This window comes from Monopterus albus, unplaced genomic scaffold (assembly GCF_001952655.1).
Source record: "Monopterus albus unplaced genomic scaffold, M_albus_1.0 scaffold7.1, whole genome shotgun sequence".
NCBI lineage: Eukaryota > Metazoa > Chordata > Actinopteri > Synbranchiformes > Synbranchidae > Monopterus > Monopterus albus.
The window spans coordinates 2,436,613-2,464,152 of NW_018127887.1; the positions used below are offsets into that span (position 1 = coordinate 2,436,613).

The 27,540-nt window shown below is 41.6% G+C and overlaps 1 protein-coding gene across 2 annotated transcripts in view; it reads left to right on the forward strand.

The window, feature by feature from the left end:
- LOC109973679 (PDZ domain-containing RING finger protein 4) overlaps positions 1-27,540 on the forward strand; it is a 105,441-nt gene that overhangs the window by 36,809 nt on the left and 41,092 nt on the right. The window contains exon 1 of one of the 2 annotated variants that reach the window (XM_020623465.1): positions 21,223-21,618. The exons of the other annotated variant lie outside the window; for it this stretch is intronic. Within the exon in view, the coding sequence (XP_020479121.1) occupies positions 21,550-21,618 (69 nt within the window). The 5' untranslated portion in view covers positions 21,223-21,549. Of the gene's footprint in view, positions 1-21,222; positions 21,619-27,540 lie in introns of those variants that run through there. 2 annotated transcript variants of the gene reach the window in all.

The window sequence follows — 27,540 nt, forward strand, 5'->3', positions numbered from 1 at the left end:
TTTAAAAATGAGTCTCTCACTAAAGCCTGGCACATTTAGGTTCATTCAGGGAAACCATTCAACAGTGAAACTGGTTGCAGATTGAAGAATAAGACTCTTTAGAGAAAAACATTACCTGAAATGTATGTGAATCTTCTTTCTAGACATGAAAGAGAGAGGGAGAAAGAAGGTATACAAAGGTTTTCTTTTAACATTGAACGCGCTATCTGAGATGCAAGAACCCAGAGGCCAGGGTCATGCATCACCAGATAAGAGGGTCATGTGTAGTTGGAGTTAACCCTGGGGTGAAATGGTCCAGACGGGCTGATCTAAAATTCTTTTCTTTGTGAATCAGTTAGCTGGCATTAATCCTTCAGTGACCACCCTACAGACAAGTCTGATGGAGGATTTATAGAGCCTCTGCCCTCAGTGATTGAATCCAGTCTTCTAGTCCACAAAATGGATGTGCTTCTTTTGTATGGTTTGTTTGTGCTGCACCTGTTTTTTTTAATTGTCAAGTAATCATCGTATCATTTTTGTATAATTGTTTGATCTATAAGTTGTGAGACGATTGTGGAAAATGCCCTTTACATTTCCTAGAGCCTCAAGGTGACTTTTCATCTGGCCACCTGTCCAGAACACCTGAGAAGCTGCAACAACTAAATACGTGGCCTTTTTTTAACTTTTTACAACTACTCATAGTGTCACCACTATTGCTATTAGTAATAGTAATAATAATAGCTATTAACAATATTAATAGCAGCAGTAGTAGTAAAAAATCTAACCTTTATTTCTGCAGAATTCTTCTCAACCAAATGTAAAAAAAAATTACAAAAAAATAAAATCAGCAGATTAAACACTTAAACAGATCATAAAACTCTAAGATATCAGTGGGACCTTTAGTTGTAAATATAAATCAACAGTTTTTGGAGTTAGTAAAGCCTAAAATTTGTTAAATGTTATCTCAATGTGAATCAGTGAACAGCACACCATCATCTCCACATTAACAGATCTACAATAGATATATAATTTTATTGACCTCACTAATGTTATCTACAGTGATAATGTACAGCTCTGCATGTTACTGATCAGGCTACATGACAAAATGGGTGCAAAATGGCCTTCAAGAGGAGGCATTCACTGTGGAAGGTCACCAGGTGAAGGAAAATGACCCAGAGTGGCTGCAGCCTGCTATCATCTGTATTAATTCAGTGTGTGCTGTTACCAGAGAAAACCCATCTGTCCAAAGTGACGTATTGATTTCATAAGACTGCCAGTAAAGCCAGTGGTGAAGCGCAGTAGCGACAAGCTGCAAGTTCCATGACCGACACAATCCGTCGTCTCGAAGAAAAGGACCTAAGCGCAAAACCTTTCAATGATTCTCAATCCCCTAATGCTCCAAGGAAATCCAATTTCACATGGCTGTAATTGAAATTTATTTTGTCACCACAATGGCGAGTAGTCATTGAGCTGCCTTTTCTGTGCCAAGGGACATGTCTCACACTTGCACTGCATTGAAGCTGAAACTTGTGTTGATAAATTAATAATGAAAAAAGGTTTTCTAACATTTTTATTTCACAAAATTGCTGATGAATTATTCAGTTTGCAACCAGCATTTCAGACTAGAAGATATCTGCATTGTGATAAATTTGAGGTTTGCTGCATTGCTGTCTTTAACTTGTTTTTATATTCGTATATTGTTATACACTAAACCACTGGCATACAAATGTTCAAATCCCAGTCTAACACAGCCATCATGGTCCATTTTGATAAATCAGCATTAGCATCTCGATGCATCCCAGAGTGTGATGTAGAGACGGCCACAGGATCGCCCTTCATACCTCCCAATCACGCTAGGAATGCACAGCATGAAGAGGTCCATTAACTCGACACACTTCCTTCCCCTCCTCCACTACTGCTTCACAGAGCTCTGAAACACGCCAGAAGATATAGCATGAAAACTCGATGAGCATTGAGCCTCTCTAAAACCAAAACCAAACTTGAATTATGCTGCATATTAAAATGTGAATGAATTGTATTTCGAGTGCATGGTGGTGAAGCAAAAGTGATCAATCAAATTATGGGTGAGATGATTTTTAGAGGTGTTATTACATATTCTAATATGGCCATTTACAGTCAGTAATTGGATGACTTCATTAGCAAGCAGAGCAAGAGAGGAAGGACTTGTTGTAAATACACAGTTGAACTTGTTGGTATGGATGTGTGTGCATTTGTATCATCCATCTTATTAAAATTGTTTAGACCCTGTTAACCTCATGACAACTTTTGCACATTACGATTTAAAATTCAGATTTTTTTTTTCCATCCACCTCCTTTAATTAGTTTTTTTAAAGCATTTGGTTAAAATGCTCCTTCCTCAGATTAATTTAGAGTTACTGCTCCTGTGTGCATCCGGTGAAACTGTATGTGGGTACTTGACAGGTGGGCTCATAATGTCTGGGCTTTTGGGGGCATAGAGAGACATGAAGTTGTTGCTGTAATTGCTTATTCAGGGAGGCGGTCTTCCCTTTTGTCTGCACAGGTACATCAGAGACAGTGGGGGCCCACCCTTTGTCTGGGGCGATAAGTCACTGAAGTCATTGTGCTTTGTTTTCTGCTGCTTCATTAGCAGTGTAGTGCATTCAAAAAATGGCTCCCCTGTTATATCAGTTGCTTAAACTTAGATTTGATGCATTTTTTCTGCAAAGTCTGTGTCCTCAATGTCTTTGTGAAAAGAAAATCACAATATATATGATTGCTCATACATCTATGTATACATTTGGTTTCATTGTGAATAACAATTGCATCTTTCTGCATGTGTTCTAGTGTTGAGTTGTTTCCTTGTGTCTGATTTATGTTTGCGTGCGTGCATATGTAGGATGTGTGCAGTGCTTCGGCTGTAACATCTGGCAGTAGTGTGATTGGTGTGGTGAGCCCTGAGGCCTTTTCATAGGTGATAGATGACACCTATCACAACCTGTCAACAGGGACCCAGCCAACTAGCCAACCAACCAGCAGCCAGCCTTCCTTTATCTTCACTTCCAGCTTTTACTGCAGAGAGAGGTGGAGCGATTGCAGGAGCAAAAAAGAGTGACTCATTGCCTTTTATGAATATAGAGATGCATGCAGCATCGTGCTACTTTGCAACATTAAGACCCTGACCTGATATAAATAACATTTCTTTTGTCAAGTAGGATGTCAGAAAATTACATGGCTGAATTGATGCATAAAACCTATGGAAATACTGTAACAACAAACAGTATTTCAGATGTTTAGAAAGTGGTCAGCAGTGTACCAAATTCCTGAATCTGCAACATCTAAATCAACATCATAGTGAATGTGGATGAGGAATCTAGATAAAGAGAATTATTCCATGTCCAGATGAAACATTGTGTTGGTTTCTAGGAGCAGGATGTGTTTTAGTACAGTCAGAAAACTTGCCAACCAGCTTCTCCCCTGATCCTGTAGTTTGAGAAGACAATTAGAATCCATCTGTTGAACTGTTTCCGTGCTTCATCCCTTTTTTTTTCTTTTTTTTAATTCTGTCATTTCATCACTCTGCTGTTATCAGAGGCGCCAGTAGTGCAGGCCAGGAACAGGGCTGCCATGATCTCCCACATGGAGATGCCATTTCTGCCCAGTATGCTCAATTGGAGTGTGATTATTTGGACTAAAGCTGGATTTATAAGGGGTTATATTGTAGTCGCCATGGCTACAGCACAGCTCCATTATAGCAGATGCATAGGTCCTAAAAATTATGCAGTAACTACAAGTTGGGGCTCAGCTAGAGTGCTTTTTCTATGAGTTTCTGACACAGGTGGAGATTGTCAAAAAGGCCCAGTAACCTTCTCCTTTTCACTAATGCATATGAAGAAAGCCCTTCAGCTCCCAGCACGTTCTCTGATTCACAGTGAATCAAAGATGGGCAACACCGGTACTTCAGCTATTAATGATGGCACAGCAACAATCGCCCATTCACTAGCAGGACAGGGAAAACTTTCCAGTCATCACCTTTATGACAAAATGACTGAAAGAATGTAAATTCATTTACTTAAAGCACTGCATAACCTGATACATTTTGTCACATATTGCACTGGTGTGTCGTTACACTCTGTCCTCCAACAGATTTAACAGTTAATAACAGCAACAGGTAATGTGCACAGGGCAATGTGATACTTGTCAATAAAATAAGGACACTTTAAACTGTGCAACACAAACAGTAGTTACCATTACTTCAAATTTGACCACAATGAACACCAGTAAAAGAAATTAGCATATGAAACAAATATCCAGAAAATAATCTCATCTTTCATTGTGATCAGCTTAAAACAGATGCCACTTTATTGTAAATGAGGACGATCTCTTAGGGAGTTAAAGTAACAAGCAGTTACTAGTGACTGAGATGTGAACGCTATGGATGTTAAAATTCCAGTGCACGCTAGAGAGTTTTTAGTGTTTATATAATTTATTGAAGCTGTGCACTCACACATTCTAAAGTAAATCCACAGTACTAGAGCTCACACATGTTAATGGGTTAACTAAGGAGACCTGGATGAAGTGCTGGCTCGGCGCTGTAGTAGCTTTCCCTGTTTCTGATGATAATAATTGATGGATGACTGTGGAGCAGGACACTGACAGTCTCGTTGCCTGGCCTTTACCCTCTGCCAGCTCAACCCTTGCATGTGTGAAATAGCCAATTACTCTTACGCCTATTGAAAGTAATAGCCTGATGAGCAAATGGCTACTGTGGGACACTAGGGAACCTTGTAGAGCGAGGAAGAATAAGATAAAGTTCTACCAGGAACAGCTGCCGCCATCCCAGCTGGACCTGCCCTGCACTGTGTGCGCAGGAGAGGACAGGGTCAGTTAGGTATTTTCTCCCCCCAACATGGTATCCCCATGTATTGACTTAAAGTTTATGATCCATGATACAATCATGTTATACAGGAACTAATTTACAGAAATAAATCCTCCTTTTAGAGGCTGTTAAATGCATAACATTCTTAAGGAAGCATTAAACACCATTCTTGCTGGGGAATGGAAAGTCATATGCTGTGTGGAGAGCTAGTGCTAGCCAGCCATAGGGTATTGACAGAACCATCCATCTTTATAAAAGACTGCAAACAATTCCAATCTGTTTTCTGGAATCACATTATCAGAGGCAATATATGACTGCATTTAAATATATAGAGGAGATAAATATATGAGAAGAGAGAAGGGGAGTTTGACTGTTCATCTACAGTAAAGCATTCCACATAGAAAGGTGAGCTGTCTCACTTCATAATTGGACAGGTTATTTTTACACAACACTGACGTCTCGGGCTGCTTGCTGACATGTTTAGCCATATTTCTCTCAAACGTTCCCTCTAATTCTCTTTCACCATCTCTCGATGCCACTTGCATCTCCACTCTTCACGTGCACTCTGCCCTTCCTCCATCTCTGTCTCCTACTCTCCCCTTCATTCATCCTTACTCTGTCATTTATTCTCCATTTTCTCTCCAGTTTACTCATCTGTTTTCCTCTGCAGCATTTTTCAGCCTCCTGCTATTCAAACCAACTATAATTGACTGATGTTTGAGTATTTTACTCTGAAAAGAGACACTGATTGGGCATGGCTTGTTCTCCATGTAACCAAAGCCACTCACTTTGTCCTACTTCAGTTGTAGCTAGACTTCCACCCTAATCTATTGGTGCCTCAGTTGAAGGAACAAGTAAATTGAATACAAACATTGATATGACCACTTCTTTAAAACTTTTCTTGTGATTAAGTCATTATCAAAACAAACCTAGCACTTTAAATATCTCACCCAGACAAGCATTCTTTTGTTTTTTGTCTTATTATCGCTCATGTAAGGCGGAGTTAGATGTGCTTTCAACAAAATGAGCTTTTTAACTTCATCTTTATCACACAAGCTCATCTCAAATCTGACCCAGGCATGCCAGTCTGAGCTCTGTTACCTTTACTTAAAAGAGCTCGAAGACTAGTGTGTCTGGCATGTGGGTATATCTGGCCTCCCCTGCTTCATGCCAGCCAGTGGTGATGGATCACCTGGGGCTGGAGCTGGGTGAGTGGTGGACATGGTTGTTGGGTTCTACTTAAGTAAAACAGTCTTAAGAAATGAGTTTAATGCTGATTGATTAAGGCTACTGCAAATTGAATAAAGGAACTGTAGATGAAAGAAACTGATGCAAAACATCTGACAGTAAAATGTTTCTATGCATTTGTGGTAGGGCTCTAGGATATGAGCTGATATTTATATGATAAAGAAATTAATAATAATACATAAGCACATGATGTTTCTTCTCTCATGCTGGATTAGTTGTAGGCCAGGCTGCGTGGCCCTAGGGACGGTCATGTCAGTTGGTTGGTCGCTCCACCGCTTTGGTTCAGACCGAAATGTCTCAACAACAATTAGATATTAGCGCTAAGTAGCAGATGTTCACATGCTAAATTAATTTGGAGAACACGGCAAATATAACATCTGCCAAACATCATTGTTAGTATGTTACTGTGGCATTGTGACAGTAGCATTTACCTCCACTAAACAGAGGCTCACAGAGCTGCTAGCATGGCTGTAGAGTCTTACTTTGTTTGACTGAATTTATTACTATATGTCCAATTAAAGCTGCTGGACTTGACCTGGTGTGATTAGTTGGTTGACTTGATGGTTGACAGTGTAATCGGATAACTTCAGTTTATAGTCTAGCAGTACTTTGTTGTATTAGAACTAATACAGTCTGATAGTTAAGTAAACAAACATGATAGAATGCTTTAGCCAAAGCTAGCACTCACAGGAGTGCTGTATATTTTGATAGCCTGTAGGTCTCCTGGCAGAGTTGGGCTGTGCTGCATGCCACATATTACTGATGGTGTGATTGACATGGGCAATGGGGCCTGGGATTGGAGATGGCTGTGCAGAGTATTGGTGTAGGGAGAGTTGTGTTCCCTTCATTAGACAGACCGGGGGAATGCCCTGTTGACCCCACACTGACCTCTCGAACACAATTACGAACCACAGGCCTGGCGCCAGTTATTGATGCCCATCACTGACATGAGCAGCTGCACAGGGTTACGGTCTTACTCACTAATGTGAGCAGCAGTGTGTCAGACTCCCAGAACTGTGGAAATGCGCGTTAAAAAGGAAAACGAGTAAACATCCTGTGTGACTCATTGATTTGGAATGAAATGCTTTTGGGGGAAGGGAGACAAATGTATAATGTAGGCCACGTCCTTCTGAGATTTTTGAAGACATAAATTTATCAGCATAATAACAGAAAGGCTGGTATTTGGTTTTAAACAGTAACATTCAATTTGAACTTATAAATATGCATCTTATAAATAAATAAATTACATAAAGAATAGTAACTCTCCAGTCCCTCAGGCTTGAGAAGCTAAACCAGTGAATATTTGGCATTTTTAAACTCTTAGTTGACAGGCAAAGGTTGTTTGTCAGTTTTCTGTTGATGACTAATTACTTAGTTATTGCTTGAACACATACACTGTATGAACAAAAGCAATGGTTCCTTTGGAAGTGGGATTGTTCTAAACTTTGCAAAGGATTCCAGAGGATCAGGACTGGAGCAAACACCTGTGACATGGCAAATGATTCTCTAGAATGAGAAAAATGTGCTTTTGGTTGGATCTTGTATCTCTGATATGAGGCACTCTGTCTCTTTCCACATAGATGTGTTTGCAGTGTTGCTCAGCTGTACTCTGTTGTGTTTTTGTGATGTAATATCCTGGGCTGCAAGTGTGGTGTAAGGGGAAGAAAACAATCTGCTGCTTTTGGTTATCTTCTCGATTTTCCCTCAGCAAGCTGGCAATAAGCCAGCATTCAGCCGATCGATTTTCTTTTTTTCTCCACCTCCTCTTGTAAAATGAAACCTGAAATTGTTTCCCCCCTTGTGCTCTCTCACTTTGCAGGTTGTGGTTCTTGATAAACTTTGCAGCCTGTGATTTATATAATGCTTCTCTTCCTGAGCCTTGGGAAAACAAAAGGTCTGTTTTCACCACACAGTCTTGTTTTTATAGTGCTGTATTTTTGGTTTGGTGCCATTAGACCTGCCTAGATTGCACATTGGCAGTGCCTCTGCATATCTTAAGGCTCAAATTGACCCTAGGAATCCATGTTTTTCTGCTTTCCGGGTGGGAAGGCCCCGTTAACAAGCCTCTGTGCTGACGGATCATGTGAATGGAGAATGAGCGGGCAGATTTTGAACAGAACGCAGAGCGGCTGTTTTTACAAAGGAGGGAGCGTTGCCTTATGTCCTACTCCAATTTTGCTCCAGTACCACTTACACCATGAGCCTGAAGCATGCCCAAGCCCGACCCAGAATGCATCTGTATCTTGCACAGTCATCCAACAGTTTTCAGCCAAAATATTTGCCATTGCGAGCTCAATAATAGAATTCCTAAAGTGCTTTAAAAAGGAAACTGAAAGGTCATGCAGGTGTACTGTATACTTTTATTTAATTAGAGCCATTGATGTGTTGAACTGTAATTTGAAAATCATTTCTTTTTGGAGAAAAGTAGTTGTTGCTCTTTGGGATGTAAGGTTACGGTTTAAGCTAAAAGTGAAATGAATGCAGATTTCTCTTCCATTTTTTTGGAGTGAGTGGGTGTGATTTGAATGGAGTGAGATGCAATCCGGGTTGAGCGATAATGAGCGGCGCGGCCTGGTGCAGCTTTGAGCAGGGGAGCGGAGCGAGCAAACAGCTCAGTGATCGAGGAGCCGAAACTCTCACCGCTCCACTCGGCTCATATGCTCTGTTCACTGATGGAGGCTGCACAGCTTTGGGAAAGTGGCCTATGTGATTAGTAAATTGTGTTTAATTAGATGGATGGAAAGGGTCACCGGCAGTAAGTCAAGAGAACCACTGAATGATGGGGATGTCAAGCTAATAAAGGGAGAGTACTCAGAGTAGCATGGAGTCTGTAGTAGCCTTTAATAAATAGTCATTAAGAGCTATTAAAAATGACCAGACAAAGGCAAAACTATGCTTAGCTGTCAGTTAATCTGCACAATGAGCCCATTCCATGAAGTAAATGCTGAGGGAATCGACTGATCTTAACTCTTCAAAGCCAATAAGAGGAGTCAATGAGGTGAACAACCAAATCTAATAATACCTGTGTGTTCTGCTTGAAATCATGAATTGAGAGAAGGACTCAGTGGCAGTACTGAGTGATGTTCAGTACAACTCAGACTGGCTCTATTGTTTATGTTTCCACGGTCGAAACACCAGTCTAATCAATCCAGTCAAAAGGAGATTGGTAGGAGGTTATGTAGGAAGACAGGAGGCTGGTGATATGGATGAATGAGATGATGATGAATCTCAAATATGATCCAAAGTGAAGAGATTAGATTCATATCGAGGAGAGCGTGCAGCGGCTGTGTCTCCACTATCACATATCTGCCCCTTATCCAACTCTGATTTATGTTCCAGCTACAGTGGCAAAAGATGATTTGGCACTTGTTTATCTCCAAACAATGGGCTGCAGTACAAGCGATTGCACTCCTTCTGACAGACCTTAGTCTAGACAACTCAAGGAGACTCTTGGTGTGGCATGTGGTGTGTCCTGCTGTTTGAAGAGTCTGCCCTTTGCCTGGCTTTAGCTTGTAGCAGGTGTGTGAGCTGGCTCGCTGTGTTGGCTATGGCTGACCTCTCTGCACTAGGAGTGGGCAATTAGTCCACAAAATGCATGACTGTAAATTTGTTGCAGGAAGGGTTTAGGAGGACCACCCTGAGGTGAGCTCCACAGCAAGGAATTAAACACAAAGGATTAGCTAACAACAGTTTGATGATGTGAAGAGCAGAACAGGGCGAGGAAAGGGGCAAGGACTCTCCTCTACAGAATCATCGAGGGAGCTGTGTTGTGTGTGCACGTTTAGAGCACAGCTTCTGCCTTTTTCATTAAGTCACATGGTCACAATCTGTCCACAGTTTTCAGAAAAGTTTATTTTTTACAGTTGTTATTTATAATGGCAGCAAAACACCTACTGAAACATGAACCAGCAGAAAATCATGTGATTTTAAACTGAGCTTACTGAACACTTCTGAGGATTTAACTTTAGTAGACACATTGTGTATGAACAGAGAGAGACTCAGAAGCGTAGTAACATTAAAGTTACAAAACAATCTTTATACCGCAAATTGTTTACCTGCTTCATTTAATTACATTATCTGTCCTTTGTATCATGTGCATCTGTAGTCCTCAGAATAAACACAGCTCCCACTGTTTCAAATGTAATTTACAGAAACAAAACCTTATAAATGTAGCCAGTATGAAACAACAATCTTAAATTGAAACGATGCACCAATGATCAATATACTGCATACACAGCAGTATTATAGTGATCTAATGGGCATTCTTAGGCACAATACATTTCCACAGGAACACTTCCTTGAAATAGTGTGGTTGGATGGCATATGATCTGTCTCACCTGGCTTGTCAAGTGGCGAATTGTGGGGGTAAAAATGCACAACTTCCCCTGAAAGAATAATCGGGACCCTCCCAGCACATCTGCTGGGCAAAACCTAGATTGTGGTGTCTTACAAGGACCAGAAGAAGGGGGGGCTCTCTGACAGATAGTGTTGCCTCTTTTCTCATAACCATTGGCTGATTTGTGAATATTGTGCACCTTTGCTTTAATCTGCCGTGTGCTGTGAGGCGGAAACTATTCCCAGGAGGCTTCCAGAGTGGGTTGTTAATTTATCTCCTGGGTATTAACTGTGTCTTGGTAGGCGAGCACACCCCGACCTTCCTTTCACCAGAGTCAACAAGGGTAAATGTTGGCCTGTGTTGACCCAAAACCTTGAGATGAACCTTTTTATGGTCCACTTTCCTACATTCTCCAGCCCTGATGGACATTTATTCAGAGATGCACAGTCAATAATCCCCTCTGTATTGCTGTAGGCCTGTGCTGATGGAGTCACCCTTGTAGGTTCGATACAGCACTATCTGATCAACCACACGCTGAGCTGATCTCTTGAGGGTGTGCCACTGGACAAAAGACATATTTGTGTGAGGGTGTGAAGTCCTGTGTTGCTTCAGTTCAGGGTCACGGCAGATTTGATGTCCCATATGGATGGTGAGGATGCCCCCTAGCTATTTGGGGCCAACACCCACAACAACAGGCAAATCAATAAAATATTACATCTAAGATGAATAATCTCATTAGATGGCAGCTACAAAGAAATGCCGCCTTTTATGGTTATGCAGTAGTTTGCATCTGCTGTGTAGATTTAGAGCTCTGACTTTATTGCTTGATGATGATGGTTTGCCTGTCCTGATTGATGAGAGATTTTAATGTTGTCCCAAATGTGTAACTGCAAACCTACAAAGATTTCAAATTTTGTTTTGATGTAAAACTTCTTATAGTGGCTCACAGATGAGAGGTCCAGCAGTGCAGTCGAATATTGAAAACCGGTGGTGTGTGTGTGTGTGTGTGTGTGTGTGTGGACTTCTGAGGGTTACCTGGTTGTACCTCCAACAGAAAGGCCACTGTTTTTAAGATGAATCTCTGCAGAAGAGTTCTTTGTCATAAGCTCTGTCAAACAGCTGGGGTTGCCATGGCTACACAGCCAAGTTCAGAAAACCCATTATGGAAAAATGCCCGTGGACCCCAACATTTTATCATCTGACATTCAGTAATTTTGTGATGTAACAGGAAAATCAATGGCTGCCCTTGGGGGTGGTGTTTCTGTGGGTTAAGTTTGAGTTCTGCAGTCAAGAGCAAAAATCAACCGGGACATTTACATTTTTCTTTTTAAATGAGCAGGCGCAGTTGAGGAGAACGTTTAAACTGACACAGTGTCGTGTAGTCATTTTCACAGTGTAAAGTGAGAAGTACAGTAACTGTGTCAGCTCTCAATTTGATATTCTGATTGTAGATCTTATAGCCATGAGAAATTTGTTTCTCGCTATCTTGTACACTTGGATTGGCAGACATTGCTCCTTCTGTTATCTCTGTCAGAGACAACAGAAGGGGGAAACAATCAGACATTTAAATGGTTTTAAAATTGGTTTTCTATTTGTGGACATTGTCTTAAGAAGCTAAATAGACTCATTGTGGATCAATTTGTCAGTCTCCTCAGATAAACCATAATCTGTTCAACTCACTCAAGTTTGGAAGATGTTCAAGGGTGCATGTCTTTGCTCTTGCAAAGCACCATTAGCATAGAAAACAATAGTATTAGTACATTTCAATTCATCTATGAAGTGTTTGTAGTTTAATAAATAAATTAATGAATGATTTAATTTGTGTAAATGCTGTAAATCCCATTTACAGAGCTCAGACTAACAGAGGAGAAAAGGAACAAATCTTACCTCCTGAAAAGCTTCAAAAAGAGAATGTTTGGCATTTTTAGCAGTGTAAAAAATGAAGCTCTAGGGTTGGAAATGTCAGCCAGTTGCTGAAATGTCTGTCTGGATCATAAAGGGTTGTACAGACATTCAGGTCAAAATCTTTATCCAGTGAAATATCTCAACATGTACTTTAAAGGACAGGCACCAAATTTGGTAAAGACATTCGTGGTCCCCAGATGATGTGTCCTCATGATTTAAGTGAACTGACTTTCTCTTGTTAGACAATTATGTTCATACTTTTTTGGTTATCAGTCAAATGTCTCAGCATCAATTGAATGGATTGCCAAAAAATGTGGTACAGACTTTGTTTCCCTCAGGAGGAACTGTATTTAGGTGATCTCTCAACCCTTCATCTAGTACCATCATCAGATCAAAACTGGCCAATACCTGAAGTATCTAATGCTCGGCTGTGTAGTACTTTTAGTTTAGCACTAATTAGCATATTTTAGAATTCTAACATACTTCATTCTTTACTGTATCTGCCTGTTGCTCATGCTAACTCCAGGCTCACATTATCCAGATGTGGTATGTATGATAAGAGCTCATGGGATAACAGCACACGTTAACCATGGTTTTATAAAGTGCCAAGTGGTTGCACAGCACACTCTATTGTGCTACAGGACATGAAGGTGTGTTTGTTGTAGCCAACACTGAAACATTAGCTGCTGGACACTATCTGATCCAGTTCCCTGAATTGGGTTGCCAACACACCATTGTGCATCTCCCTCACTTTCATTTTGGTTGTTGTCTGCTTTGTTTTCTTATCAAGAGCACAGAAAATAAAATCCAAGCCTCCAGGGTATCATTATAATTCCAGACTAATCTGTGTGCTGGAAAAACAAGCACGTGATCCATCTGCAGGTCTGTTATTACAACTGGATCTGTAGCCATTCTCATTTTGGAGCGCTGCAGTTCACCTAAAGGTTTTAAACTGACCTTCAGGCGCACCAATGGCTTTCTTTCACCCAGTTGCAGCAAGGAATAGAAGTCAGCCCCACCCCCAAAAAGCCTATAGGAAATGTTGGTGTGTTTGGGCACCCACCAGGTCAACTGAATCGCTTCAAACAGCATAATGAACATCACAACACAAATTACAGAGTACATGAAGGGTGCCAGTGAAGGCCCGCTGCTACACTGATGTAGAGCAAACACAAATTACTGCGCTGCTGCCAAAGATTGAGATATACTGTTTGTTTTTTAACTTTTCTAAATCTTATTATTGTATATTTGCCTCACTGCTCTGGAGTAATTGGAAAAATTTGCACAGTTGATTTTAGAAAACATTAATACCAAGTTTGTATTTGCAGCACACTGCAGATTGCATTATTGCTTTAAAACTATAGATTGAAAGTAAATTGACAAGCAGTTCAGCAGAAAACATTTGCATCAGTTTCTTTTATGAAATCTTTTCCATCAACATGTAAATGTTAGGATTCAGTCTTGCTGCCAGAAGCTCACCGAACACAAGTTCACAAAGTTTATGAGAGTTTGTTGTCTGGAAAACCAAAAAAATGAACTAAAAGAAGGGAGAAGAATGACATGAAGCTGCAGGATCAGGCAGTGATTTTCTGTGGGTTTGTCTTTCTCAACACAAATAGTAGTTTAATCCTTTGCTAATATAAAGAATGTATTTGTTTAGCTTTAAGGCTGCTGAAATGCGTGTCAAATGTTTGCTTCACCTTCTGTACAATATTTGCATGTTATTGTATTAATAATTAGCAAAACAGATTCATCAAACAGAAGCTATATGGTTGTTATGTGACCTTGTCTTAACGTGGCATTGGTAAAAAGTAGAGGACACATGGTGTCTCTGCAATGAGATGACCTGTTGGCGATAAAGGCCCTGTAGAGGACACACCAAGAGATTGTAGGTTCTGTGTTTATGCTAGAATCAGCATAAGACTTGAATAGATGGAAGCAGAACAGGTTGGTATGGATTCAAACCTGTTTGCCCTCTGAGCTGATTGTCCCTATAGATCTCGTTCCCTCTTCAGGAGCACAAAGCTCTCATCCACAATCAAAGGTGTATTGACAAGAACTCCAGCCAAGAGTGGGCAGAGTCTGAAATCAATGACATGCCTGTTGTACGTGTTTGCTGCTTGTTATCAGTGAGAATTGCCACCTTGAGCTTCTGTCACAAATTGATTAACTCTCCTCAGTTGCTTTTTTTAATGTGTGTTTTACATATTAAAACATAAATACCAACCAGTGTGTATTTGTGGCTCAGCCACTTATTGAAATTCAGGCACAGAAAAGCAATTAAAAAGACTAAGTTGAGTTTATCATACACCTACAGTGTGTCACTCAGGTAAACTTTATGCAGCACATGATGGAAAGCTTTCTCTTCACTGAACACCTGCTCAGCTGTCTGGTATATTCCTTGAACAGACAAACAAAAGATTTCCTGTCTTGGTAATCTACCTGAAACCTATAAATAGCTAGATTCTATGAATTCATCCTTGTATGTGCTTGATAATGGTATTTCTTGTCATTTTTTAAGAGATTTTTTTTGTTTCAGTGTCATCTTGCAGCCAAATGGCTGTATAATTCTTTTTTATAGGCATACTTATTGGAGGTAGCTAGAGATCTCTCTGGTCTTGTTAGTGTATGTCAGATAATACAACATACTGTGGTGGAGCCCAGTACACAGAGGGGTTGTATGTGGTAACAAATATCACCAAATGCCTCATGCAAAAGACGCAGGCTGGCCTGCTGTATGGACCTTTAATGTGTCTCTGCTAGATACAACACGTACTTAACAGCTAAGCTTTATTTATGCTCAAATGCTTTAGGAATGTGAAACAATTGCTATTCATCACAGGGTGGCAGGGAACTCTAATAACCATCAAGGCTAAACATAGGGGAGCCAGCATTTTCACCTTTGTTCCCACAGAATTGCAGGGAGGCTGGTGCAGCAGTAGGTGTCAGGGTCACAGTGTCATGTGTTCATGGCAGCAGTTAGTACAGGCCACACACCCTGCAGCCTGGGGTTGAATGAATATGAAAGCACATTAGAGTTTCCAGCAACAAAAAAAAGTAGCAGGGAACATCTTATCTTACACTTGCTGTTTCCCTCATTTCCCCTTTCTCCTGTAGCTTAAAGTGTCAAACTGAGTGTTTCCTCTCTGAAAAGGTCATTGTGCTAATATTCATTAAACCAATGTAGTGTTTTTTTGTTTTTTGTTTTTTTGGTTCACTCACTGAACCAAAGAACAACGGACAAAGAACCAGAATGTCCTGGAGGATTCACATGGCAAACACAATCAGCAGCCACCTAGAATGATGCATACACGTACATCTGCAGATGGTATGCACTATAAAGCACATGTTCCTACTTTCTTTTCTTCTCATGAATGTTCTTTGGCATTAAAACAGCAGTTTGTTCTACTCACCCTGATACAAGCTGGTCCAGGCTTTTTTGTGACAATTTAGCAGTGAAAATTGTAATAACAAGGTCAGATCTCCCCACTGCTTATGTTATGTTTGTAATCATTGTTTTTGTCAAACTCATTTGTTAAAGTGCCAATAACAATGAAAAGGCAAAGTTTGATTAGATAAGCTTGCCTGTTTTTCCTCAAATGCCTTCTGTTGGCTGTGTAAGGATCTGACGCTTCTCGTTACAGTCGACGTATCTGTAGGAATAATCTGACTATTCAGAGCGTTCATGCAACCCTTTGAGTTGTCCTTCTGATGTTTCTCAAACATCTGAGTTGCAGTGATAGTGGCATTACTTATTCGGCAGAACTTGTAGTACACTGGAATTGTTTGCACTTTATTTTAAAATTAAAATAAAAGGATCACACATAATGGGTATTTCTGACATGGTGAAGGAGGGTGGCTGCTGAAGTTACAGCTAAAGCGTGATGACAGTGTTTCCCCAGTTGAGGGTGTGATATGGATAAAATCATTATGATGCTACTGTGTGAGTAATTTCATACTGGGATATTGATAATTTGTTTCTACTGGAAAATTGGATTAAACAGGCACTGCACACACAAACAACAACTGGGGTACTATCAGCCTGTGAAAACCGCATTGTTTCTTCTGTGGCTCTGAAGGTAAAAATAACCAGTGATCAGGCTTAATTAGGGGTGTGATGATACCTTTGGCTCATGTGACAAGACGATACTGGGTTCATGAGAATAGGATGAGATGATATTTTAACACTGTTTTTAAGAAATCTTCAATGACAAAATATACGACTGGAAAAAGTGTTTTATTTGAAAGTCATAAAATACTATAAAATGTTTTAACTAATCATCCTGTAATGACTGTCACTTCAGTTCTACTTTCTAAGTATGAATTATCATTTGCAGTAGAAGACAATATGCAAGCACTGTAAAAGGTTTTGCCACAAACCCAGCCGAGTGGCTTCTCTCCTGTAGGATTTCACGAGTCTCTTCAGACCTTATAACTGTGCATGAACTACATGTGAGCTTCTAACTGAACTCCCTTCCACAAATTGAACATAAAAAAATAAGAACAATATAAATAACACTAAGTTTTTTTTAGTTTTATTTTTTCAGTGCAAGCAATAAGTGCAATCATAATCAGTGTAGTACTCTCTCAATACTCAAAGTGCAAACAGAGACTGACCAAAATTTTCTTTCTCTTGTTATAGCCTTGGCTCTAGCACTTCACTGGAGGAAGTTGAGATGCAAAGGCATCTGCCAGCATTAGCTGGCCATCCAGTGTTTTCTTCACAGACGCAGTTGATTTTTGTGGAGAGCTGTGGATCTCTATGTGTCTTTGCACAGTGGCTGAGTTAGCCATACAGCACTTTTCTTACAGTGCTTACATATTGTTTGTGTCTTGTCTGTCACTCTGTCACCGTTTGTTTCCACTGAAAATGCTACCACACAAACAATTTAAAAGTGACAGGGGCATCTTCTATGCTAATTTGACCTTCACGCGCCATCATGCTGGCTGCTGATTTTGTTATGTACTGATATTGTGAGACAACTTTTCACCTCAATGATAAATATATTCACATTTTAATATGGCGTGATCTCGTCACACCCCTAGGCTTAATCACACTGGTGTAAAAGTCCTGTAAACAGTGTTGGCACTAAACTGTTCTGCTTTAAAGGGATTGCTGTCATGGTATAAATATTGAAAAATCTCATACTACATCGTCTTATGGTATATATTCTACAGTATTGTCATGTTGCTTAATCCCAATTCTGATCATGTGTATTTCACCCAGACAAAATCATTCAGGTCTGATACTGTAGGTATAGGCAGAAGTTACTGCAGCACCACTCAGATTAGCATTTCATCCATATCCCCAGACAAATATTTGCATTCTGGTCTTCTGTTTTTTATCTACAACTTAACTGAAATCGTGGCACATGTCAGTTCCTCAATAGTTTCAAAGGTATAGAAAAGCTTTCATGCAGGACATCTGCATTGTGCTGTGTGTGTGTGTGTGTGTGTGTGTGTGTGTGAGACGAAGTGAACACTTTTCACATGCAACCATTTATGTATGAGAGGCCAGGGGGTTGGCTCACAAACATGTCTGGGTTAATAACATCTCATCAAAAATTATTAGTCAGGTAGATACTGTTCAGTCATATTTGCTAAGCATGCTAATCACAGGGTCAAATAACCCAGTCATTCATAATTAATCAGTGTAATTTACATGATTTGAAAATAAAGCTACTGACACTGTGTGGGCTGAAATACGAGTTTAAATTGCTTTTCAGGCTATGAATTAAAAGGCCATTACACTGATGCTTGGAAAGCAACATATCATGCAAAGCAGCCTACAATGTGCTATTTTTATCCACGGTCAGTTTCTCACATGAATTAAGGATCTAAGTCTATTTAATAATTTATTGTCTTTGGGAACGATGTTTTGGTTAGGTTTCCTGGGTCTGGCCATGCTGGTTCTGAAGCACCCATTTGTGTGTGCATGCTGGACAAACTCCTGTCAAAGCTGTCATCTGAGGAGCAGGCTGTGATGATGGTTCATTCACAAAAGGGTCTCATTTAATTACTCTCAATTCAGGTCACATGGTTCCCCAGGAGTAGCGGCTGCTTTACAGTGGCAGTGGGCAATCAGAGCTGAACCACAAGTCACATCACAACCCACTCTCAGATCCCCACGGCTCTCTATCCACGTGAACAGGATTTCAATCTTCCATGCTCACACCAAAGAGGTTTCTGCCCACCTGGTGTGTCAGAGCCATCCTAATAAACCTGTTTATGCACTAAACACTGTGGGGACACTTAATATTCCTGACAGACATTGCCATAGACAAGTAATCACAGCAATAACTGCTTCTTATTAAACCTCCAGCTCTTAAGATGCTCTCTTGTTGCCAAGGTTACCAAAGTGTGGGAATACATCTCTTCGACTAGCCTGGATGATCAAGACTTTTCTGTCCCAGCCAGACATAAGCTTTGCGTTTAATGGATTTAATAATATTCATATTTGTGATATGTGACATATTGGCTTCTCAGATGATGAGTGCCTCCTTTTCTGACTATAGCAGTTATTGGCAACCGCAGTCCTCATGAAAAGTTGCTGCCACAATGGAAATATCCATTCCATGTTGTACTTGCTTTAAAAGTTATTCAGATGCGATGCATGTAAGCTTGTTGAGCTACAGCAGATGCAGTTATTGAATTGATCGAGCTTTTGTGCTCCACTGAATGACAGTTGGCCGTATTTATCACAGGACAAGAAATCAATACAAACACACTTTGTGGATAATCATTATTTCATATTTTACACTGATAGCATTCTAATCAGTTCTATTTTGTTGCTCATTTTACCTGCCTCTAAGACTCTGTGGGTGTTAACATTTGAGAGAAATGTCTGAGGGCACTGGGTTTAGAACCGGGCCACATACCTGCATTACACACTTGGCTGAAGGTTATATCTCCAGGTTTTAGATGAGCTCAAATATCCGTTTGTCAGAAATGCAATTGAAGAAACCTCAAAATACACCCATCACGGTAAGGACAAATCGTTTCTCTATGTCCTGCGATGTGAAGCCCATTAACTGAGAAAACGACTGAGGGCCCGTTTCTAGCCGAGCAGGCAGAGGGCAGACCGGATGATAAATGAGCTCTGGACAGTATAAAAGGACAGTGCGGAAGTAGAAAGGACAAGAGAAGGAGACAGAATCAGGAGTCATCAATACAGATTCAACGCTTTATACACAATAGCTACACTTGTATTCCATGTAGGTGTTAAACAACATTTATAAAGGTACTTGTATGCTTCTATATAAACAGTCAAGCAGGGACAGGCAAGAAGACAAACTGCACACACAGTGCAGCTACACCTTGTCCCAAAGTAAATGGTTTTACTACATCTAACTCTTAATGTGCCATTTGGGTTGCATTGTGCCCTTGGGTTGCATTGGAAATGCAGTCTCAGGCAAATTCACCCTATCACAGTGTACAGTAACTAACAGCCATAAAACACCTGATGAGGGTTTTTATCAGGCTTAATGCACTCTTCAAAGAGCATCCTTCACTCTGCATGTCCCATCGAGTGGCGCTGCTTGACCGCAGGCAGAGGCTACTGTATCCGTCTCACTCCACAGATGATGAGAAAGTCCATTTGGCTGAAGGATGAGCATCTTAACCTTTAGGTGTGAGAGCAACATTAGAGCGATGGTCACTCAGACCTGCAGCTTAAGGACGCTTCTTCGGGTGTTCTGGATACTGTCAGCACATTCTCACTCTAATGTTTGTCTTTCTATGCAGGGAGGACATTGTATTTGACCCTTGATGTTCTACATCATCCATCTGTGCTGACTATAGCCAGGCAGTCCTTGCTCATAAGCACTTCATAGTGTTCAGTCCTCAGTATACTGTTTTGAAGGCTGCCTCTGACTTTCATTTTCCTCACAGTCCATTGTACCGCAAGCAAACATAGCACCTGTGCTCATCAAATGCAGTATTACATCTTCGCTTCCCAGTCTCCCAACAAGACCCTTTGATGTCAAATTGACACTTTAGTGAACAGCACTTCATGGATTTGATATTGCCTGGCAACTGTAGAAAGCCCACTCGTTGTGGCGTCTTCAGGATGACGGTTTGGGTGGCAGAGTAAAACAGGAAGGACGGTGGATGGTATTGACCATAATGGTGCTATATGATGTAGGTTTCTGTTTGGCTTGCTTCCAGGCAATGGAGCAAAATTAAAGCCCAGAAAATTGGATTATGGAGTCCCCTGGGGAGGGATGCCAGCTGATGAGCACTCCTCTACTCTTAGCTTTTGCACAGCTAGCCCCACTGTTGGCTGGAAAAGCCAATTTGTTAACAATTACTGCTCAATAGTGTAGCTTCCTGTTGGTGAAAGGAGGTTTGTTATCGATTAAGTGGCTATCAGAATTGTTTAATAAATATCTGGGGATTAACTAGTTGATTAGTTTTCACATTATTTCAGTACTAAACCTGCTGCTACTATGTGCTATAAAAGCATTTACTGTTTGAGCTCTCTTTAGCAATGTGGTTCCTTATTTCCATCAGAAATAAACACCAACACATCCTCTGCTCACAAAGCAGATAAACATTCATTTAGTAGCCTCAGATGCAGGTGGCTTTCCCTTCAGCCTCTCCCCGTGTGCTGTCTCTGTGCGGTCAGCCCTACCCAAGCTCCTCACAGGAGCTGCTCACACAAAAGAGCTTATTGTATAACTGTGTCTCCGTTTTAATGAACCAGTGCTCCTGCTCTCTCACACACTCTTCCCTCTTCCCCTGTCCCCTCCTCTGGTCCTGCCTCCCTTATGAATATCACAACGCCCTTTCTCATTATTCATGACCTGGTATCAGCGTAGTCATGTGTGCCGAGGCTGAGGAGGAAAAAGGGGGGAGTGTCTCAGTGAACGAGAGTCACAACTCTTGCGTGCGACTGTGTGCATGTGTGTGAGTCTGTGAAATAGACGGAGCAGGAGAAGATAGAGGAGACACACTGGTTGATGCTGAAACGGCTGCTGCTACTTGTACCACAGCTGCGACACCGTTCACATCTGAACCTTCATCTGCTAGGCTCAGCTGGAGCGTTCTGTTCCTCTAGGCTGGGGTTGTTCATGACTGTGTGAATGGGATGCCTGAAAGAGGTGCTTGCTAAGGAGTGACTGATGAGAACCAGCGCTCTGGTGTGGAGGGTGACCCCCCCGTGTCTGTACCACCACCACTGCTTGGGGAGAGTTGGACGCCTGGCGTTTCCACAACGACTATAATGGGCTGCAATCTGTGCACTTTACAGAAGCGAGAGGAACACTACAAGCTGCTGTACGAGATTGCACAGGTGAGCAGAGGCACGGCCGAGTCATTGATTGCATGTGTTTTGTATGATTCGTTATGCGCGCTGTGCAGAGAGCAGTTCTAGGTTACTGCTGCTTGTTTTTAGAAAAGATCTATTAAACCAAGACAGGAGCCTCGTTGGGATTGTGTTAGGGAGAAGATGGAAAAGGTATGAATGAGAGATTAATGCACAAAATCAAAGTGAGGCAGTATGATAGAGAAAAAGAGAGAGAGACTTCTTACTCACCAGCAGATGTGTTTTGAGTAATGAACAGTTGCTTGGAGAGCAGCTAGTGTGCAGCCCATTCATCCTGCCGGAGGAGCTGTGCTGAGGGAGCAAGTTTTTATAGAATAGTTGCATCTGAGTGCATGAAGAAATGCTGTATTTGTGCCATTTCAGAGGCGATATTCATTGTGTATCACTGAACATATTTGGTCTTTCATTAATAAAAGCTTTGTATTTTGGCACTTCTGGTGCAGGTACAGGAATGTGCTATAAAATTTATATTACTTCTTGGAGAACACAGGGTCTTACTGCTATCCCACACAAACACAAAATGCGTTTGTGTCATTCTTATGATTTCAGATTCAGTTTATGCTTTGTTAGGCACCTGATGCAGCTGCAGGATAATTTAGCTTTTGTTAAGAAATGAATTTTGTTTTTTTTCTGTACACAGGTCAGAGCATTTAGAGTGTTAACAAATAAGCAAAGGACAATATCTCAGACTCATGGAAAGCAGAGTAGATAAACAAACACTCACCTAACCACCTCCAGTCTCCTCATCAGCCCTCTTCCTGTGACAGGCTAATAACTGTGCTGGAAGTGGTGCCCATGCACCTCCTCCGGTAGCGCCTGCCTTCACGCCATTGTGAACACATCCTCATTAGCCATTTTATACAACCATCCTGTGCATTAATTAGATGTGAAATGTTTCTCTTTACCCTTGTGAAGCGACAGGATGGCAAGAAGCGTGGGAGTTAATCTAGCTTGGGTTAACCACTGCCTGTAGCTTTCAGCTCGTGTGCAACTTGAGACGCTGCCCAACTCTTTTGACAGGCATTGTCAGTCAGATAGAAGACTGCATGAATGATTGGGGGAAAGCCGAGCTGTGAGCTTCTCGATCAACAGTGAAGGAGGTTGCGTTCACTAGTGGTCTGTTTAATATTAGCAAACAGAATTGTCAGGGGACCATGAAGCATGAGTGGGTAGCCACTGCAGCGTGTGCCTCTCCTCAGAAGGACCATAAAAATAGTGCTGTCCTAGTGCTTATCTTGGCTTTTGATGCCACTCTCTGTACCAGTTGTTAAGATACAGCACTAAGTCCTTTTCCCATGGTTTAGCAGAGGGGATCAGTATCCACCAAGTGGGCCAGTCCCCAGGGCACATTCACTGTTGACAGCAGCTCTCAGGTATGTCTGTCCATCCACTGATATACTGAGCTGGTTCAGCCAAGAGCTGCAACATCAGCACCTACAGTACATCCTGATCACCACTGTGGGAGGGAAGGAGGGGAAGGTTATAGGAGAGGATAAAGGCTGGGATGGGAGCAGACAGTGAGCTGTTAAAGATGCAGTTGTTTAGGGAAAGTGCTAGTGACGGGAGAATGGTAAAAGGGAAATTAAGGAAAGCAAACAGACCAAGTGTAATTTCACATAGGGGGAGGAATAAAAAGATGGAAAAACATAGTTTTTGGCTTTGAAAGATCTTTCACTGATTAAAAAAAACAACAGCATACCTCATAGGAAACCTACTCTTTTCACAATCTTGCATGCACACACTCCCATGTCCTCAGAGACAACAAAACAAGCAGCGCACCCTCAGCAACAGCACAGCAAATACATAAAAAGTGTGACACAGCGAGTAGAAATGGAGTGGAAGACGGGGAGGAGAAGACCCTCCAGGTAGCAGAGCTCTCACTGCAGCTATAGAATTGTCACCATGTCTTTGTGGCAAGAAGTGTGTTGTGACAGCAGGAAGCTGCGCTCTGCACTCACACCATTGGCAACCTAATCCTCTCTCTTACATATTGTCTACTTGCTCGGCTCTCACAACAACCCGCCCCTTGTTTTTCTATCATTCTCACTCCTCCTTTCTCAGTTCTTTATTCTGCCTTTTTGTTCTCTGTGCTGTTTAGAAACTCACACTTAGACACACGCACTAGTGATAACACAGAGTTGGTCAATGTGTGTATGGAAATGAGGTGCTTTGCTGGTGTCCCAGCGTGACTGACCGGCCTTGCAGTAGGTTGATTGGGGGAGCAGGAGTCAGTCACAGTGGTTGGTTAGCCACCTTCCTCCCCTTCCCTTCACACCCAGAAACAATTTTGACACTCTCCCTCTCTGCCTGACCCCACTAGCTGTGGGAGATTTATGACTAGCTGGCTCCCTCACTCTCCAATCCCCCTTTCTCTGTGTTCTCACGGCCGCGGGTGTTCTGCATGGAAATGTGCTCACCTTTCTCAGCCTGCAAAGCTATCTCACACTCGCTGACATTTTTTGTTATTTATTAAATCAGGTTTCTTGCCTGGACAAGGGGACACAGGAATCTTCCTGTATACTTGTCCAAACTCTCACTTTCCCTATTTTCATACCCTCTACTGATAGGTCATTGTGCATCTTTCTTTCTTTCTTTCTTTCTTTCTTTCTTTTTTCGTTTGGATTCCTCTGATCACTCATCCTCTTTGATTACATTTGTTTTGACCTTTGCTCCAGCCTGGTCTCTGCTGGTTTCCACTCCAGTTAACCTTCCAATGGTTGTTCTTTGTGGAGAAGCAGTAGTAGGATAGGGATTTTTTTTTTTTTTTTCATTTATGGTCAACAAGGATGAAACCTCGCTGAACTCTTCTGACCTGAAGTTCAGCAGCTCTCATGCCATGGTCAGCTAGATGCTTTTAGCTTGCAGGCTGCTACCCAGGCCATTTTTGCAGACAATAAGATAGTGTAGTTGATTCGTTCTGTTATCTGTCAGAGATTTGTAATTCCCACTGTGTCCATGAGCTCCGCTTGTGAGTGTCACACATTGTCTGTGCACCGCTGAAACCCAGTGATGTGTGGCTTTTGGGGGGCTAATTAGCAGGATGGCAGATGTTGATGAAAGGAGCAAGGCAGCACAGCTCAGATGTATGTGGGTAGGACAAGATTGTATGCAGGCTTCAAGTGTGTTGATGCCTTACTTTGTCTGCCCATGTATTTTGACAAAAGCATGTTTCACATTAAGTGTCAGAGATCAACAGTTAGTGATGATGTTAAGTCACCACTAGGCTACAGTAGCAGCCAGCTCTCAATGTTGCTGGATAATGAATTTCATCCTTCCAGACCCTCCATATGTCATCATCCTTTTTTTAAATTTCTTAACGAGCCAGGATTTCCTTTTTGTTACCATAAGTTTTGAAAGCAGCAAAACCAGTTTTCTAAGTTTTATTAGACGGAGCAAAATCACTCTCCGCTGCATTTGAGAAATAAATGTAAAGCAGCTTCCCAGCTCAATGAGGCACAGCAGTCCCTGATAACTTGCTGATGCATATGAATGAGAACGAGGCACACACATCTTTCTACAGGAAACAAAAACGCAGTCTTAGTGAATATTCTAAATATTAAACCAGAAAGCAGCATTCATGAATTTTAGAGCGTGACAGTGCTCATGACTCCGACTGTAATGGAATCTCAGAGTTCAGAGATGTCATGTTGAGCAGTGTCACCAGGGTGAGGAGACAGGATAGACAGACATGAAATGAAGATCTGGGATTCATTTGTTCCTGGGGTGAAGGCAATTCCCAGGAGTTTGGTCCTGCAGTGGGCTGGATATTCTATTCTGTGCCGTAGCACCAGATGTGAAACCTGTGGACCAGAGAAGGGTGAGGAGGACACAGATGACTTGCTGCTTATGCGACACTGCTGGCCATGTGTGTAATGGAAATGCATTTGATAAAGTGTTGAGCAGTTATCCCAAGAGTCAGCCTTTCTGACAAAAGGGTTGGCAAGCTGCTGCACACTGCATGGATGGCCGCATACAGAAAACCAGCACCAGCGTCTGCATTTGCAAGGGCATTAGTTTGGTATGTGGTTAGACCTGCAAGGCGAAAGAGAAGTAACCTTTTTTATGTGCTATATATACTATACAAGATATTAGCCTGTTTACATATAAATAAAGATTAGTCATCTCAAAATTCTGTTGCACTCGGTGCTAATGGCAAGTGAAAGCTAGGGATCAAGTGTGTACAACCTTCAATCAGCAGTTAAAATCAGTTCACTTTTGGATTTGGGCTCAATTATTTGTGTTTTGTTTCAAGTTTGTTTTGACGTTTCCACAAGTCTGATCATCTTCTTACAGTGGCTGATGGAAAACTAATTAGCAACTTTTTGCTAATCGATTCATTGTTCAAAGCCAGTGGACAAATTTCTGATTTATTATTGGTAGAATTCCCTGCTTTTTGTGATCGTATTCAATGGTAAAAATCTTTGGGTCTTGGACTTTTGGTTTGCTGAAACAAAAATGTCATCTTTTGGGATGATTATATTTTACAGACCAAAGCCGTCCCTGGTAGGCTAGTGGTTAAGGCACAGCGCACTTGCCGCTGCGCCCCGGGTTCCAATCAGGGTTGTGTCAGGAAGGGCATCCGATGTAAAACACGTGCCAAATGTCAACATGCGAGTCGTCAGTGTGACAATTCGCTGTGGCGACCCCTAAACGGGAAAAGCCGAAAGTGACTTTCTTTATATTTTATAAACCAAGCAATTTAAGAAAATAGTCAGCAGATTAATTAATCATAAAAATATTTTAGTTGCAGGCCTAGTTTGAAATTGGAAATCACCTGTAGGAAAGCACTGGTGAAATGATACTGGAGCCAGCAGTCCTTTCACTTTGCTGCTCTGTGAATATACAGTGAGGAACAGAAGTATTTGAACACCCTGTGATTTTGCAAGTTCTCCCACTTAGAAATCATGGAGGGGTCTGACATTCACATTGTAGGTGCATTCCCACTCTGAGAGACAGAATTAAAAAAATTCAGGAAATCACATTGTATGATTTTTAAAGAATTTATTTGTCTTGCACTGCTGAACATAAGTATTTGAACACCTGAGAAAATCAGTGTTAACATTTGGTACAGAAACCTTTGTTTGCAATTACAGAGGTCAAACGTTTCCTGTAGTTCTTGACCAGGTTTGCACACACTGCAACAGGGATTTTGGCCCACTCCTCCACACAGATCTCCTCTAGATCTGTCAGGTTTCGGGGCTGTCGCTGAGCAACGCGGAGTTTAATCTCCCTCCAATGATGTTCTATTGGATTGAGGTCTGGAGACTGGCTAGGCCACTCCAGAACCTTGATATGCTTCTTACGGAGCCACTCCTTGGTTATCCTGGCTGTGTGCTTCGGGTCGTTGTCATGTTGGAAGACCCAGCCACGACCCATCTTCAATGCTCTGACTGAGGGAAGGAGGTCGTTGCTCAAAATCTCACAATAAATGGCCCCATTCATCCTCTCCTTAATACAGTGCAGACGTCCTGTCCCCTTCACACAAAAGCACCCCCAAAGCATGATGTTACCACCCCCATGCCTCACAGTAGGGATGGTGTTCTTGGGATGCAACTCATCCTTCTTTTTCCTCCAAACACGACGAGTGAAGTTTAGACCAAAAAGTTCTACTTTGGTCTCATCTGACCACATGACTTTCTCCCATGCCTCCTCTGGATCATCCAGATGGTCTTTGGCAAACTTCAGACGGACCTGGACATGTGATGACTTGAGCAGGGAAACCTTCCAGGCAATGCATGATTTGAAACCATGACGGCGTAGTGTTCTACCGACAGTGACCTTTGAAACTGTGGTCCCAGCCCTCTTCATGTCATTGACCAGCTCCTCCCTTGTAGTTCTGGGCTGATTCCTCACCTTGCTTATCATCAGTGATACCCCACCAGGTGAGAT